The sequence below is a fragment of the Amblyraja radiata genome, chromosome 2, assembly GCF_010909765.2.
Source record: "Amblyraja radiata isolate CabotCenter1 chromosome 2, sAmbRad1.1.pri, whole genome shotgun sequence".
NCBI classification, from domain to species: Eukaryota; Metazoa; Chordata; class Chondrichthyes; order Rajiformes; family Rajidae; genus Amblyraja; species Amblyraja radiata.
Genome location: NC_045957.1, coordinates 97283949 through 97298135, shown reverse-complemented (window position 1 = coordinate 97298135; position 14187 = coordinate 97283949). Strand labels below are relative to the sequence as shown.

Sequence of the window (14187 nt, the reverse complement as noted above, 5' to 3'; positions counted from 1 at the left end):
TCTGTACTCTCTCTATTTTGTTGACATCCTTCCTATAATTGGGCGACCAAAATTGTACACCATACTCCAGATTTGGTCTCACCAATGCCTTGTACAATTTTAACATTACATCCCAGCTTCTATACTCAATGCTCTGATTTATAAAGGCTAGCATACCAAAAGCTTTCTTTACCACCCTATCTATATGAGATTCCACCTTCAAGGAACTATGCTCGGTTATTCCCAGATCCCTCTGTTCAACTGTATTCTTCAATTCCCTACCATTTACCATGTACGTCCTATTTTGATTTGTCCTGCCAAGGTGTAGCACCTCACATTTATCAGCATTAAACTGCCATCTTTCAGCCCATTCTTCCAAATGGCCTAAATCACTCTGTAGACTTTGGAAATCCTCTTCATTATCCACAACACCCCCTATCTTGGTATCATCTACATACTTACTAATCCAATTTACCACCCCTTCATCCAGATCATTGATGTACATGACAAACAACAAAGGACCCAACACCGATCCCTGAGGCACCCCACTAGTCACCTGCCTCCAACCCGACAAACAACCATCCACCATTACCCTCTGGCTTCTCCCATTCAGCCACTGTTGAATCCATCTTGCTACTCCTGCATTTATACCCAACAGTTGAACCTTCTTAACCAACCTTCCATGAGGAACCTTGTCAAAGGCCTTACTAAAGTCCATATAGACAACATCCACTGCTTTACCCTCGTCAATTTCCCTAGTAACCTCTTCAAAAAATTCAAGAAGATTAGTCAAACATGACCTTCCAGGCACAAATCCATGTTGACTGTTCCTAATCAGACCCTGTTTATCCAGATGCTTATATATATTATCTCTAAGTATCTTTTCCATTAATTTGCCCACCACTGAAGTCAAACTAACAGGCCTATAATTGCTAGGTTTACTCTTTGAACCCTTTTTAAACAATGGAACAACATGCGCAGTACGCCAATCCTCGGGGACTATTCCCGTTTCTAATGACATTTGAAATATTTCTGTCATAGCCCCGGCTATTTCTACACTAACTTCCCTCAATGTCCTAGGGAATATCCTGTCAGGACCTGGAGACTTATCCACTTTTATATTTTTTTAAAGTGTCAGTACTTCTTTTACTTTGAAACTGTAAATTGCAGCTCAATAAAATGGCGACATGTCATACCCATGTCAAACTACGCTTTTTTCGCAGAGTGGCACATCTTGCTCTGCTCTATAATCTTTGGTTATAACAAAGAGATTTTGCAGTGTCTGAAGACAGGTCTCGACCCGGAACGTCACCTATCCATGTGCTCCAGAGATGCTGCCTGACATGCTGAATTACTCCAGAACTTTGTGTCATTAGACAATAGACAATAGGTGCAGGAGTAGGCCATTTGGCCCTTCGAGCCAGCACCGCCATTCAATGTGATCATGGCTGATCATCCCCAATCAGTTCCTGCCTTCTCCCCCATATCCCCTGACTCCGCTATTTTTAAGAGCCCTATCTAGCTCTCTCTTAAAAGCATCCTGAGAACCTGCCTCCACCGCCCTCTGAGCCAGAAAATTCCACAGACTCGCCACTCTCTGTGAGAAAAAGTGTTTCCTCGTCTCCGTTCTAAATGGCTTACTCCTAATTCTTAAATTGTGTCCCCTGGTTCTGGACTCCCCCAACATCAGGAACATGTTTCATGCCTCTAGCGTGTCCAAGCCCTTAACAATCTTATATGTTTCAATGAGATCCCTCTCATCCTTCTAAACTCCAGAGTGTACATGCCCAGCTGCTCCATTCTCTCAGCATATGACAGTCCCGCCATCCCGGGAATTAACCTTGTAAACCTACGCTGCACTCCCTCAATAGCAAGAATGTCCTTCCTCAAATTAGGGGACCAAAACTGCACACAATACTCCAGGTGTCGTCTCACTAGGGCTCTGTACAACTGCAGAAGGACCTCTTTGCTCCTATATTCGATTCCTCTTGTTATAAAGGCCAACATGCCATTCGTTTCACAATACACAATACAATTTATTTGTCACTTGAACCTCATAGAGGCTCAAATGAAATGTTGTTTCTGCAGTCATACACATTAAAAAAAATACCCAAGACACAACACAATTTACCAACCTTCCATGAGGAACCTTGTCAAAGGCCTTACTAAAATCCATATAGACAACATCCACTGCTTTACCCTCGTCAATTTCCCTAGTAACCTCTTCAAAAAATTCAAGAAGATTAGTCAAACATGACCTTCCAGGCACAAATCCATGTTGACTGTTCCTAATCAGACCCTGTTTATCCAGATGCTTATATATATTATCTCTAAGTATCTTTTCCATTAATTTGCCCACCACTGAAGTCAAACTAACAGGCCTATAATTGCTAGGTTTACTCTTTGAACCCTTTTTAAACAATGGAACAACATGCGCAGTACGCCAATCCTCGGGGACTATTCCCGTTTCTAATGACATTTGAAATATTTCTGTCATAGCCCCGGCTATTTCTACACTAACTTCCCTCAATGTCCTAGGGAATATCCTGTCAGGACCTGGAGACTTATCCACTTTTATATTTTTTTAAAGTGTCAGTACTTCTTTTACTTTGAAACTCATAGTGTCCATAGCTACTCTACTAGTTTCCCTTACCTCACATAATTCAATATCCTTCTCCTTGGTGAATAAATTGTTCAATATCTCCCCCATCTCTTTTGGCTCTGCAGATAGCTGTCCACTCTGTCTCTCCAATGGACCAATTTTATCCCTCGTTTTCCTTTTGCTATTAATATAGCTGTAGAAACCCTTTGGATTTACTTTCACCTTACTTGCCAAAGCAACCTCATGTCTTCTTTTAGCTTTTCTAATTTCTTTCTTAAGATTCTTTTTACATTCCTTATACTGCTCAAGCACCTCATTTACTTCATGCTGCCTATACAGCTAGTGAAGCCCCTGCTTCACAGCACCAGAGACCCAGGTTTAATCCTAACCTCGGGTGCTGTCTATGTGGAGTTTACATATTCTCCCTTTGGCCACGTGATTTTCCTCCGGGTGCTCCAATTTCCTCCCACATCCCAAAGACGTTTCTGGGTTGTAGAAACAAAGAAGTGCAGATGTTGGTGAATACATAAATGGACACAGTGCTGGAACTTCTTGAAAGCAGTTATAACCAAAGATTATAGAGCAGAGCAAGATAGACCACTCCTCCGAATTCAATGGACTGACGTGTAGTACGTAACGGAACGTCACGGCTGCCATTTGTTTATACCAAACGCGACATCTTTGGTAGCGGGGACGGACTCCACAGTTATACAATCTGCTCTTACATCAGGTCGCAGGAAAAAGCAAAGATACTAGAGGCTCCTCTAGTATCTTTGGGGGAAGAGGACGTTTCCTCCACTCCTGAGTTGATCCAGGACTGATTCTCGGTCCCCCCCGATACCAGATGAAGGCGGCCGGCTGGAGGAGCCTCAAGCGTCCCGCGGTCGGCGCTCCTGAGGCAGCGGGCAATGCTCCTCTAGTATCTTTGGTGTAATCTGTTCCAAAGATTGATCCGCTCTATCATCTTTGGTGTAATCAGTGTTGTAGGGAACATTGTTTTATACAGCATCGATCACTTCACATATTTAGTTAATAGTATTGTAAATTTTATTAATATTTTTGTAAATTGCAGCTCAATAAAATGGCGACATGTCATACCCATGTCAAACTACGCTTTTTTCGCAGAGTGGCGCATCTTGCTCTGCTCTATAATCTTTGGTTATAACAAAGAGATTTTGCAGTGTCTGAAGACAGGTCTCGACCCGGAACGTCACCTATCCATGTGCTCCAGAGATGCTGCCTGACATGCTGAATTACTCCAGAACTTTGTGTCATTAGACAATAGACAATAGGTGCAGGAGTAGGCCATTTGGCCCTTCGAGCCAGCACCGCCATTCAATGTGATCATGGCTGATCATCCCCAATCAGTTCCTGCCTTCTCCCCCATATCCCCTGACTCCGCTATTTTTAAGAGCCCTATCTAGCTCTCTCTTAAAAGCATCCTGAGAACCGGCCTCCCGGCACAGCCAGAAAATTCCACAGACTCGCCACTCTCTGTGAGAAAAAGTGTTTCCTCGTCTCCGTTCTAAATGGCTTACTCCTAATTCTTAAATTGTGTCCCCTGGTTCTGGACTCCCCCAACATCAGGAACATGTTTCATGCCTCTAGCGTGTCCAAGCCCTTAACAATCTTATATGTTTCAATGAGACCCCTCTCATCCTTCTAAACTCCAGAGTGTACATGCCCAGCTGCTCCATTCTCTCAGCATATGACAGTCCCGCCATCCCGGGAATTAACCTTGTAAACCTACGCTGCACTCCCTCAATAGCAAGAATGTCCTTCCTCAAATTAGGGGACCAAAACTGCACACAATACTCCAGGTGTCATCTCACTAGGGCTCTGTACAACTGCAGAAGGACCTCTTTGCTCCTATATTCGATTCCTCTTGTTATAAAGGCCAACATGCCATTCGTTTCACAATACACAATACAATTTATTTGTCACTTGAACCTCATAGAGGCTCAAATGAAATGTTGTTTCTGCAGTCATACACACATTAAAAAAAATACCCAAGACACAACACAATTTACACAGACATCCATCACAGTGCATCTCCTCCTCGATGTGATGGAAGGCAAAAAAACGTATCTCTCCCCTGCACTCCCCATTCCCCTCCTGATGTCAGAGTCAAAGCCCCCGGCGGGCGATGGCAATTGTCCCGCGGCCATTAAAGCCACGCCGGGCGATGCAAGGCCACGCTCCGGGTCTTGTTGTTGGAGCCCCCTGCGGGCTCTAGCAAAGTCCCGCAGCCGTTGAAGCCGCGCCGGGCGGTGATGTAAGGCCCCGCTCCAGGTACTCCTCGACCCCGCGACTCGGGCGGGTGAAGTCGCCGTTGCAGAAGCCCCGAAAAGCGGTCTCCCACCAGGGACCTGCGGGCTCCCGATATTACTGTTGCCAGACCTGCGGTAATGTCTTCACTACCTGCTGTACCTGCATGCTTACTTTCATAGACTGATGTACAAGAACCCCCAGATCCCGTTGTACTTCCCCTTTTCCCAACTTAATGCCATTTAGATAATAATCTGCCTTCCTGTTTTTGCTACCAAAGTGGATAACCTTTCAGGTGTATACGTTCATTGGCCTCTATAAATTGCCCCTAGTGCGTAGGGAGTGGATGAGAAAGTAGGATAACATTGAACTAGTTGGTCGACGTGGACTGAGTCGGCCAAAGGACCTGTTTCCATGCTGTATATCTAAACAAAAAAAAGTATTTTGTAAACATTATTTCCTTCTAACAAAGGAGCACATTGGATTAAAAAGGTAATACAGGTGCACAACCTTTTATCCAAAGATCCAAATAACGAAAACCTCCGAATAGCGGACATTTTTTCGGTCCTTGAAGAAAGGTCCTTGAAAACGTTCACCGAGGGCGGCCCGCAGAGGTGACAGCGGAACCTCCGGTCGGTCCTCGAAGAAAGGGGAACTAAATCCCCATTCATAAAAGAGAAGGTGAGGGTATATTGCGCGGGAAGGTTAATAATTGACAATATGCTGCTGCCGAGTTAAAAAGTTCCCACGGTAGCACGATACACAGTGTATCGTGAGTCTTGCGTGGGAACTTTTTAACTCAGCGGGCAGGCAGCAGCAGATTGTCGCTCCCTTCAGTTTCACCCCACCTACACCCCTCTGCTTCCCGGCCATGTGTGTGACCCCTTCCCTCCCCTCTCCAGCTCCCCGCCCATTGCACCGGCGCGGGGGCTATGCACTGTCTTCATGTCGGCGATGACAGCAGGTCAGTGCCAGTCACCGGAGACATCCGGACCAACGGGACACCGACCCCCAGGCCCACTGCAAGCACGGAGATCCCAGAGACCCACAGCCAACAGCAGCCCAGCCCAGCCCCGCTCCAACTACAGAGGAACCTGGGTTGCGGATGACGGGGCGCAGCTCAGGGCGTCGTAGGGGCCCATCGGGGAGCGGGTTCCTGTTGGTCCTGACGTCTCCGGCCACCTGCCACCCTCCGGCGACTGTACCACCCTTGCAGGAGAGTGGGGTTGTTTGCAGTTGCAGAGGGAGGGGGCAAGGGCGGTACAGTTCCCAGTCTCAGCTCCAGTCCAGGGGGGTGGCCGGAGACGTCAGGACCAACGGGACACCGACCCCCAGGCCCACTGCAAGCACGGAGATCCCAGAGACCCACAGCCAGCAGCAACTCCAGCCCAGCCCTGCTCCAACTCCAGAGGAACACGTAGGGGCAGAAGCTGATGGTGTGCAAGGTACGTCTTGTTCTTGGGGTGGCGGATGAGGGGGCGCAGCTCGGGCTGTGGGCAAACTGCCACTTGTCGCCGTAGCGGCCCATCGGGGAGCGGATTCCTCTGGAGTTGGAGGGGGAGGGGGGTATTGTGCTGTTTGATCGCCCCCTGCTATCCCAGGGACAGGGAGACACAGCGGCGTTTTAGACTGGTGGGCAATCACTTCCAAAGTTCTGCCCACACAGTCAGTACACCTCTCCTACACTGCATTTCATACAAACATTTATTCTGCAAGAAAAAACTACATTGAAGACTCAAACTCGCGACCGAGTAACTGCCGGGATCAAGGCGCAAACTCGCGACCTTGCGGATATGAGCCGAGCACTCTACCACTGAGCCAGCCATTAAAATCTACGCTAAAAAATTTCCATTCCGAAGGCCGACAAATTCTGAATTACGAAAAGTGTCTGGTCCCAAGGCTTTCGGATAAAAGGTTGTGCACCTGTAGAATGAACTGTTGCACTAATGCTCTTATTTCCCCATTTCCTTTGGCTGAAGTAGATGCTTAATGAAAACCTCCACTGGTTTATAGTACGGTATATAAATCAGATAATATTTGAATGCAACATTTTTTTCTTACTCATGTCCTTGAACGTAATGTGGATTGCAAATAATAGTGTGTATTGCACACCAGCAGCTTCTTTGATATCTAAAGTCACTGGAAATATAATTTAGATGACATGGAAACTGTGGGCTGCTTTAAACTGTCATGAAAGTTAGTATTTTAGCTCACTGTGTCTGAAATCTGGCTAAACTTTGCACCATCCAACTTACAAAATAAATTCCATTTAATATAATCAGCCAGTTTACATTATATGCGTTTTGTGGTAAATATGTGCTTGTAAAAGACCAAGTATATGGGTATGTCTTGACTGAATAACAGAGTTTAATTTTCGATGGGATTAGTATCATGCTAACAGTTTTTATCATCACACTACTGTTGTTGTTTATATGGACCTACACAGGAATCACAAAGATCACACATGTGACTTTCATTGAAAATGTAAGTGAGTGGAGGTCAGGTTAAGAGAGACAGAGAGTAGGCATAAATAGATATGTACTCAAGTTGATCAGTGGTGGGTCTGGGACCTCTTTATATTGTACAAAAGCAAAATACTGTAGTTGCTGCAAATGTGAAACAAAACACACGGGACACTGCAAATGCTCAAGATGATCCATGGAGAGATAGAGAAAATTACAGGTTGATGATCTTCCAGAGGTTTATAATTATGTGTCATACCCCATATATTTAAGTATATGCTACAAATTCTGACAAAACAATTCATGTCATTTCTGTAGGACAAATTTGCTTTAAAGTAATGCATTATAATTTTTGACAGGCAAAATACAGGATGTGATTCTAAAGGAAAATCTTCAAAAGGAGGATGAAGTTTTGGTATCACTGGCTGGACTCAAGCAGGTAGATATGATGCAGCATTCTTCTCTATCTGATTGTAAAACATACTTCCCTTTGTACTTTGTACTTTGTTTGCACGGTTTGACTCAGGGAAGTCTTAATCATTAATTCTACCACCATCAATGAAGTCAGAAATATTACCTATAACATAAGCTTTTTAGTATTTATTGCCCTTGCGTGATCACACTTTTCTAATACATTTTTGTTCTGAATAAAAGTTCTATTTTATTCTAATTTCTTCAATAGCTGTCTTGCCATTTCATGAGATAACAGCAAACTAGTTTTTGTGTTTGTAATTCTATAAATATCTTCCAAAAGCTTTGTATTTCCAGCACTGCAAGTATGAATTTCATTGTTCGTTTCGGTACATATGACAATTACACTCTTAACGACATATTTTAATTTTACCTTCTGTGGTACTATGTACACAATTTATCAGGTTTTATTCCAATTAAAGGTACTTTGCTGTCATTATTTTGGGATCACCACATTCTAATTCTTGTGCTTTTGAAAAATAGACTAAAAAGACAAAATGTTAGCCGGCTCTTTGCAAAGTGATCCAATCAGTGTTATTCCCTTGCTCTATCCTAGTGCCTATCACAATTCCTTTAGAAACCACCCTAATTGGCAGCAAATTTGAGGTTATTGTATTTTGCTGCATATAAACGTTTTTCTCATATTCCCCCGTACCTTTTTAATCTGTTTTCTCAGTCCTAGCACTTTCAATTAATGGGAATGGCTTTCTGTTTTTTTAATTGAAATCAGCGATTATCTTGTTTGCCTCTATTGAAATGTTTCCATGACTTACTTTACTCAGGAGAAAAGAACCCCAGCTTCTTCAGCTCAGCTGAACTCCCATTCCTTGAGCCATTCTGTTGAATCGACCCTCCATACTCATGAACCTTCTTGACCTATCTAAAAGTGTGCTGACCAGAAATTGATGCAATACTCTAGTATCGCCTAACTAGAGTTCTATAAAGTTCACTATCTCTGCTTTTCTACTCAAAATTTATGAAGCATAGGCTTTGCTAAACTACTTTCTCAATGATTCTTGCCGCCTTAAAAAATATGGACACTAAAAGATTCAAAAGTGTTTAATTGTCATATGTACCAGGTACAGAAGAATGAAATTCTTAATTGCTACTACTTTACATACACACTGAAACACATTAAATATATAATAATCAATAATAGTATAAATGATCAATAATACTAGGTAACCAGACCATATTACTGCAATCCAACGTTATCATATGTAGTGCAACCCATACAAAGTCCATAGTAGTTCATTGTGAAGATTGTGTTGTGGTGAGGGTTGTGGCTGTGGTTCAAGAGTCTGATGATTGTAAGGAAGAAGCTGTTATTGAATCTGGAGGTAACTGTTACTTCTCGATGGTAGCAGCAAGATGAAAGCATGGCCAATGGTGTGAGTCTTTGATGATATTCGCTGACTTTACAAGGCGGCACCGCCTCATTATCCCTCTGTTGGTGGGAAGCTCAATTCCCATGATGGACTGGGCAGTTTCCACCACTTTCTCAGACACCTTTCAAAAAACCTCCTGACCTGTGTTCACCTATTACTGGCCATGCTTTGTCCTGCCCCTTCTCTCTTCCAGCTTTCTACCCCCCCCCCCCCCCCCCAACCTTGCAATCAGTCTGGAGAAGGGTCCCAACCCGAAACGCCATCTTTCCATGTTCTTCAGAGTTGTTGCCAGATCCGCTGAGTTACTCCAGCACTTTGCCTTTCCACCCTTAGGATCTTATATGATGGAATAAAGTTACCCCTCATTCTGTCCAGCCTCTCTTGATAAGACAACCCTCTCATTTCCAGGAATTAATCAGCTGTAACAAGGGTACAGTAGCATTAAATGCTGCCCAAATGAGATTCACCGGGTTAATTCCTGGGATGAAAGAGGGAGTTGTCCAATCAAGAGAGACCAGACAATATTCCAGGTGCAGTCTCACTAACACCCTGTCCAACTGAGGCAAATGTGGACTTTTCTCTGGTTCAATGTCTCCATACTGTTGCTCATAATATTTTTTTTGTATTTCAATTGATTTTTTTTTAAACACATGAGCAGTACCATTAAGGCCAGAATTAATTGCTCTTGAAAAGGTTTTGATGAGCTGCTTCTTGAACCGCTGTAGTCTGTTTTTTTTAGCATAACCACTTTTAATACAGTTAGTGGAGTGCAAAGTCAACTGCAGTGCTTCTTTGAATTTGACACCTCTGTATACTCAATTCAAATAATCCAACAACTTGTGGATAAACGCAGCGTTATGTTTATAATTGTACAGGTTTCATAATCATAGCTCTAATAGGTTCAGATAGCTAGTAATCACAGCGGACAAAATAATTGATAATCAGCTTTAAAAATAGTGCACTGCAGTCTCCAGTAAGCTCATTCCTGTTTAGCACCATGGATGAGGATGTTTTGCCAACAGCAATTCCACTACGATTAGAATGCAATTGAAACATGATCAAGTCTATTTTTAAACATAAATACTGGAAATATACGGAAATAGGGGGGCGCCGTCCTGTGGTAAGGCTGCCCAGCCTGCAGCTGTTCGTTTTTCACTCTTCTTTTTAATTTTTAGTGAGTTTTAGTGTTTTGTTTTTGGAGCTCTAGTCTTTTTTTATGTGGGGGGGGGGAGGGGGAAACTACTTTTCAGGGTCCCTACCTGGTCGGAGAGGCAGCTTTTCTCCGGACTGCACTTTCGACCCGTCCTCGCGGCCTACCAGCGGGCCTGGAGCGGCGTTTCCTGAGGGGACCGCCCAGTACCTCGACTTCGGCGGTGGCACAGCGCTGGAGCGCTATTGCGGAGCGGGCGATGGCTTGCCCGGGTCGCCGCCCTGGAACTCCGGAATGCTGAGACCGCCGAGAAAAACATCGCGGAGCTGCAGAGCTGCGGGTCTGTGGAGCGGCCAGCTGCGGGCGGCGGCGCTGACTTTAACATCGGGTGCCTGGGATCTCTCGATGAGATCGCCAATGGTGGAGCTCCATCCGGCGAGGCCTTGTTGGTTTCGGAAGCCGCGGTCTCTGGTAAGGGAAGCGGCCGTTCCAGGGTTCCCATGCCGCTGAGTGGACTCTCCCGACGCCGGAGCACCATCACCCGGCAAGAACGGCCTGGAACATCGGGCCTCCTTAAAGGCAACTGTGGAGGCCTCAATAGGCCCGACTATGGGTGGACATGGGATGGGAACTGGACATTGTGCCTTCCCTCATAATGGGAACCATTGTGGGGGGATGTTTTATGTTCACATTTCTTTATTACTGTTATGTCTGTATTCTTTCTTTATGTGCTGCATTGGCAAGAAGCATTTCACTACACCTAGGTGTATGTGACCAATAAAATAACCTTTGAACCTTTGAACCTACAATAAGACAGGGATAGACAGACCGTTTTATCTGATGAGCGATCACCAGCCTGAAAATTTGACTCTGTTTCTTTGTAGATGCCGTCTGATTTGTTGAGTATTTCCAGCATTTGTGGTTTTTGCTTTTTAATCTTGACTTTTAAGTTAGTTGCTTCTATCAGGTTACTATTCATTTACCTACGAAAGCTCCATTGCATAAAAGAACGACAGCACATAGCCAGACACACCAACCGAAGAATGGTGAATGGTGCGTTTATTGTCACATGTGCAAAATGTAAACACAGTGAAATTCTTTAGCTTACAAACAGTCCAGTGGATTATTGCCTTCCCACCCCCCCAATCCCCGATTAACAAGTGTACAGAAAGAATCCACTGAGCCTGCATGCAAGAGGCACAATGTTTTGGTGTCATTTTCAAACTCCACGCTTTGGTTCTTGTGAGCGGTGCCTGTTTCAGGCTAGTCCCAGGCTGTTGCGGGCCTCAGGCCATCTACTTTCTTGGACGCCACATCCCTCTGCTCGCCCATCCACCTCTGTTCCTCACGGGTGCATACCACAGCCAGTAACGTGGGCACGGTCGGCCAAACCCCAGTGCCCTCTCCCTTCCTCCCAGCCTTGCTCCTTGCCCCTCACCACTGGCTCCATTCTCTCGGTCTCTGGTCTTCAGGGGACGAGCCATTGCGCTTCTACATCTCAAAGTTTAAGCCTGAGAGGCTCAGTTGCTTATAGAGCCACTGATCGATGTGTTTTAACAATCAAAATAAGTGAGATTGTAAGTATTCACGTTTATGTATAACTACACTTAGTGGGGAATGCTGTAGCAGAGTAGACAATCAGAAATGCCTTCGCATCTATTGGGTGGATGTTGTCTCAAATTAAATCACTTTGAGTTAAGTTATTTACTCAAATAATTTTGGTAAGGCATTTGATAAAATCCGTCATGGTAGGTTAATCCAAAAGATTAAGATGCATGGGATCCAGTGTCTTGGTGATTTAGATTTAGAACTACCTTACCCATAGAAGATAGTGCAAACATAGTGTTATTCTAACAGGAAGTCTGTGATCAGTGATGTTCTGCAGGAATCTCTGCTGTGACCTAGAATACGTGATCTAGAATACTTGTGATCTACACAAACCAATTGGATGTAAATGTACTGGTTAGGAAGTGTGCAGAAAACACAAGAAATGGTAGAGTTAGCAACATTGAGGAAGATTGTCAAATGATACAGCAAGCCATATATAAGTTACAGATATAGGCAGATAAATGCAAATGGAGTTCAATCTGTACAAGTGTGAGATTTTGCACTTTGAGAGATCAAATGTAAATTGAAAGTATACAGTTAATGGCAGAACCCTTAACAGCATTGATATAGAGAGGGATCTTAGGATCCACTCCACAGCTCTCTATAAGTAGCACCACGAGCGGATAGAGAAGTAAAGAACGTATATGATATAGACACAAGGAACGGATGCTGGTTTACCAAAGCCATATGGTATGCCTTCATCAGTTGAGGCATTGAGTATAAGAGTAATGAAGTCATTTTGCAGCTTTATTGGAGTTTGGTTGGACTGCAGTTCTGCTCGATCCGGTAATAGGAATGATGCGCAGGCTTTAGAGAGTGTGCAGAAGAGGTTTACCAGGATGCTGCCTGTATTAGAGGGGATTATCTATAAGAGGAGGTTAGACAAACTTGGATTGTTTTCTGTGGAGCATCAAAGGATGACTGGAGAACAGATAAAAGTATATAAAATCATGAGAGGCATAGATAGGGCAGACAGTTAAGGGCCTGTCCCAAGAGCATGCGACTGCATGCAGCAAGCATGACCTTACGTGGTCGCTTGAGCCGTACGGCCTCGCGGGGCCGGTCCCACTTCAATCGCCGGAGCCGTATGAGTACGCCCGTCTAGGCGGTGCGTACGGCCTCAATGTAGCTGCGGGCCGGCAGGCCGTTGCCGCGCTGAATTTTTGAACGTTGTCCCGACATCACGTGGGGCTCCGGAAAACTGACAGCGTTCAAAAATTCAGCGCGGCAACGGCCTGCCGGCCCGCAGCTGCATTGAGGCCGTACGCACCGCCTAGACGGGCGTACTCACCGTCTCTACGCCGTACGTCACACGCGGACTTCGCTCGAACTTCACGTCACTCACTCGACCTCCGCGCGGCCCCCGCTTCTGGTTTGGTCGCGCTCGCCGCATGCAGTCGCATGCTGGTGGGACCGGCCCTGTACGGGGATCACTCGACCTCCGCGCGGCCCCCGCTTCCGGTTTGGTCGTGCTTGCCGCTTGCAGTCACATGCTCGTGGGACAGGCCCTTTAGAATCTTTTTCTCAGGGTAGAAATGTCAAATACTAGAGACCCCAGCTTCAAGGTGAGAGGGGATAAGTTTAAAGGAGATATTCAGGCCAAGTTTTTTTTTCCCTAGAGAATGATAAGTGGCTGCCACCAGCTATCTGGGTTGTTGGTGGAGACAGATATAATATAATTTAAAGGCTTTTAGACAGGCACACAAATATGCAGGAAGTGGAGGGATATGGATCACATGCAGGCAAAGGAGATTAGTTTAATCTGACATGTTCTGCATGCATATTGAGGGCTGGAGGGCCTGTTCCTGTGCTATGTTCTATGAAACTTCAGGCAATGAGCAGATGTAAAGTCAAAAGGCATTTACTGTCCAAGTTACGCACTTGTGCATTGATTTTAGATGAAAGGCATTAACTGATGAGTGAATAATAATCTGATAGAAACAACTGATTAAACAAAATGTGCACGCTAGAAATGGCAGATCAAGGAGAATGCTATCATTTCAATGATTATATCTGATGATCCGCTGAAGTAAGTTAGTGTGCGGAGAACAGAGGGAATGGCTGAGAATGAGTGTAGACAACCTATAAACATTATCTTTGTTCTCTGCTCTTCGCTGCAACTTAACATATGATTGTTTTCTTATGTTTGAAATTCAGATGAAGAATCATTGACATGAGATGTTAATTTGAGCCTTTTAAAGGATAGTGAAGTTAGGGTTCCTCAGTTGCATTTTTGGTGTACATATGTTACACCAAAGT

At 44.6% G+C, this 14187-nt stretch overlaps 1 protein-coding gene across 3 annotated transcripts in view; it reads left to right on the top strand.

Moving 5' to 3' along the window:
* Window positions 1–14187, top strand: part of tbc1d5 (TBC1 domain family member 5) — a 422753-nt gene that overhangs the window by 394672 nt on the left and 13894 nt on the right. For all 3 annotated transcript variants that reach the window (XM_033050914.1, XM_033050922.1, XM_033050908.1), the window contains one exon: window positions 7671–7750. In XM_033050914.1, the coding sequence (XP_032906805.1) occupies window positions 7671–7750 (80 nt within the window). The remainder of the gene's footprint in view (window positions 1–7670; window positions 7751–14187) is intronic.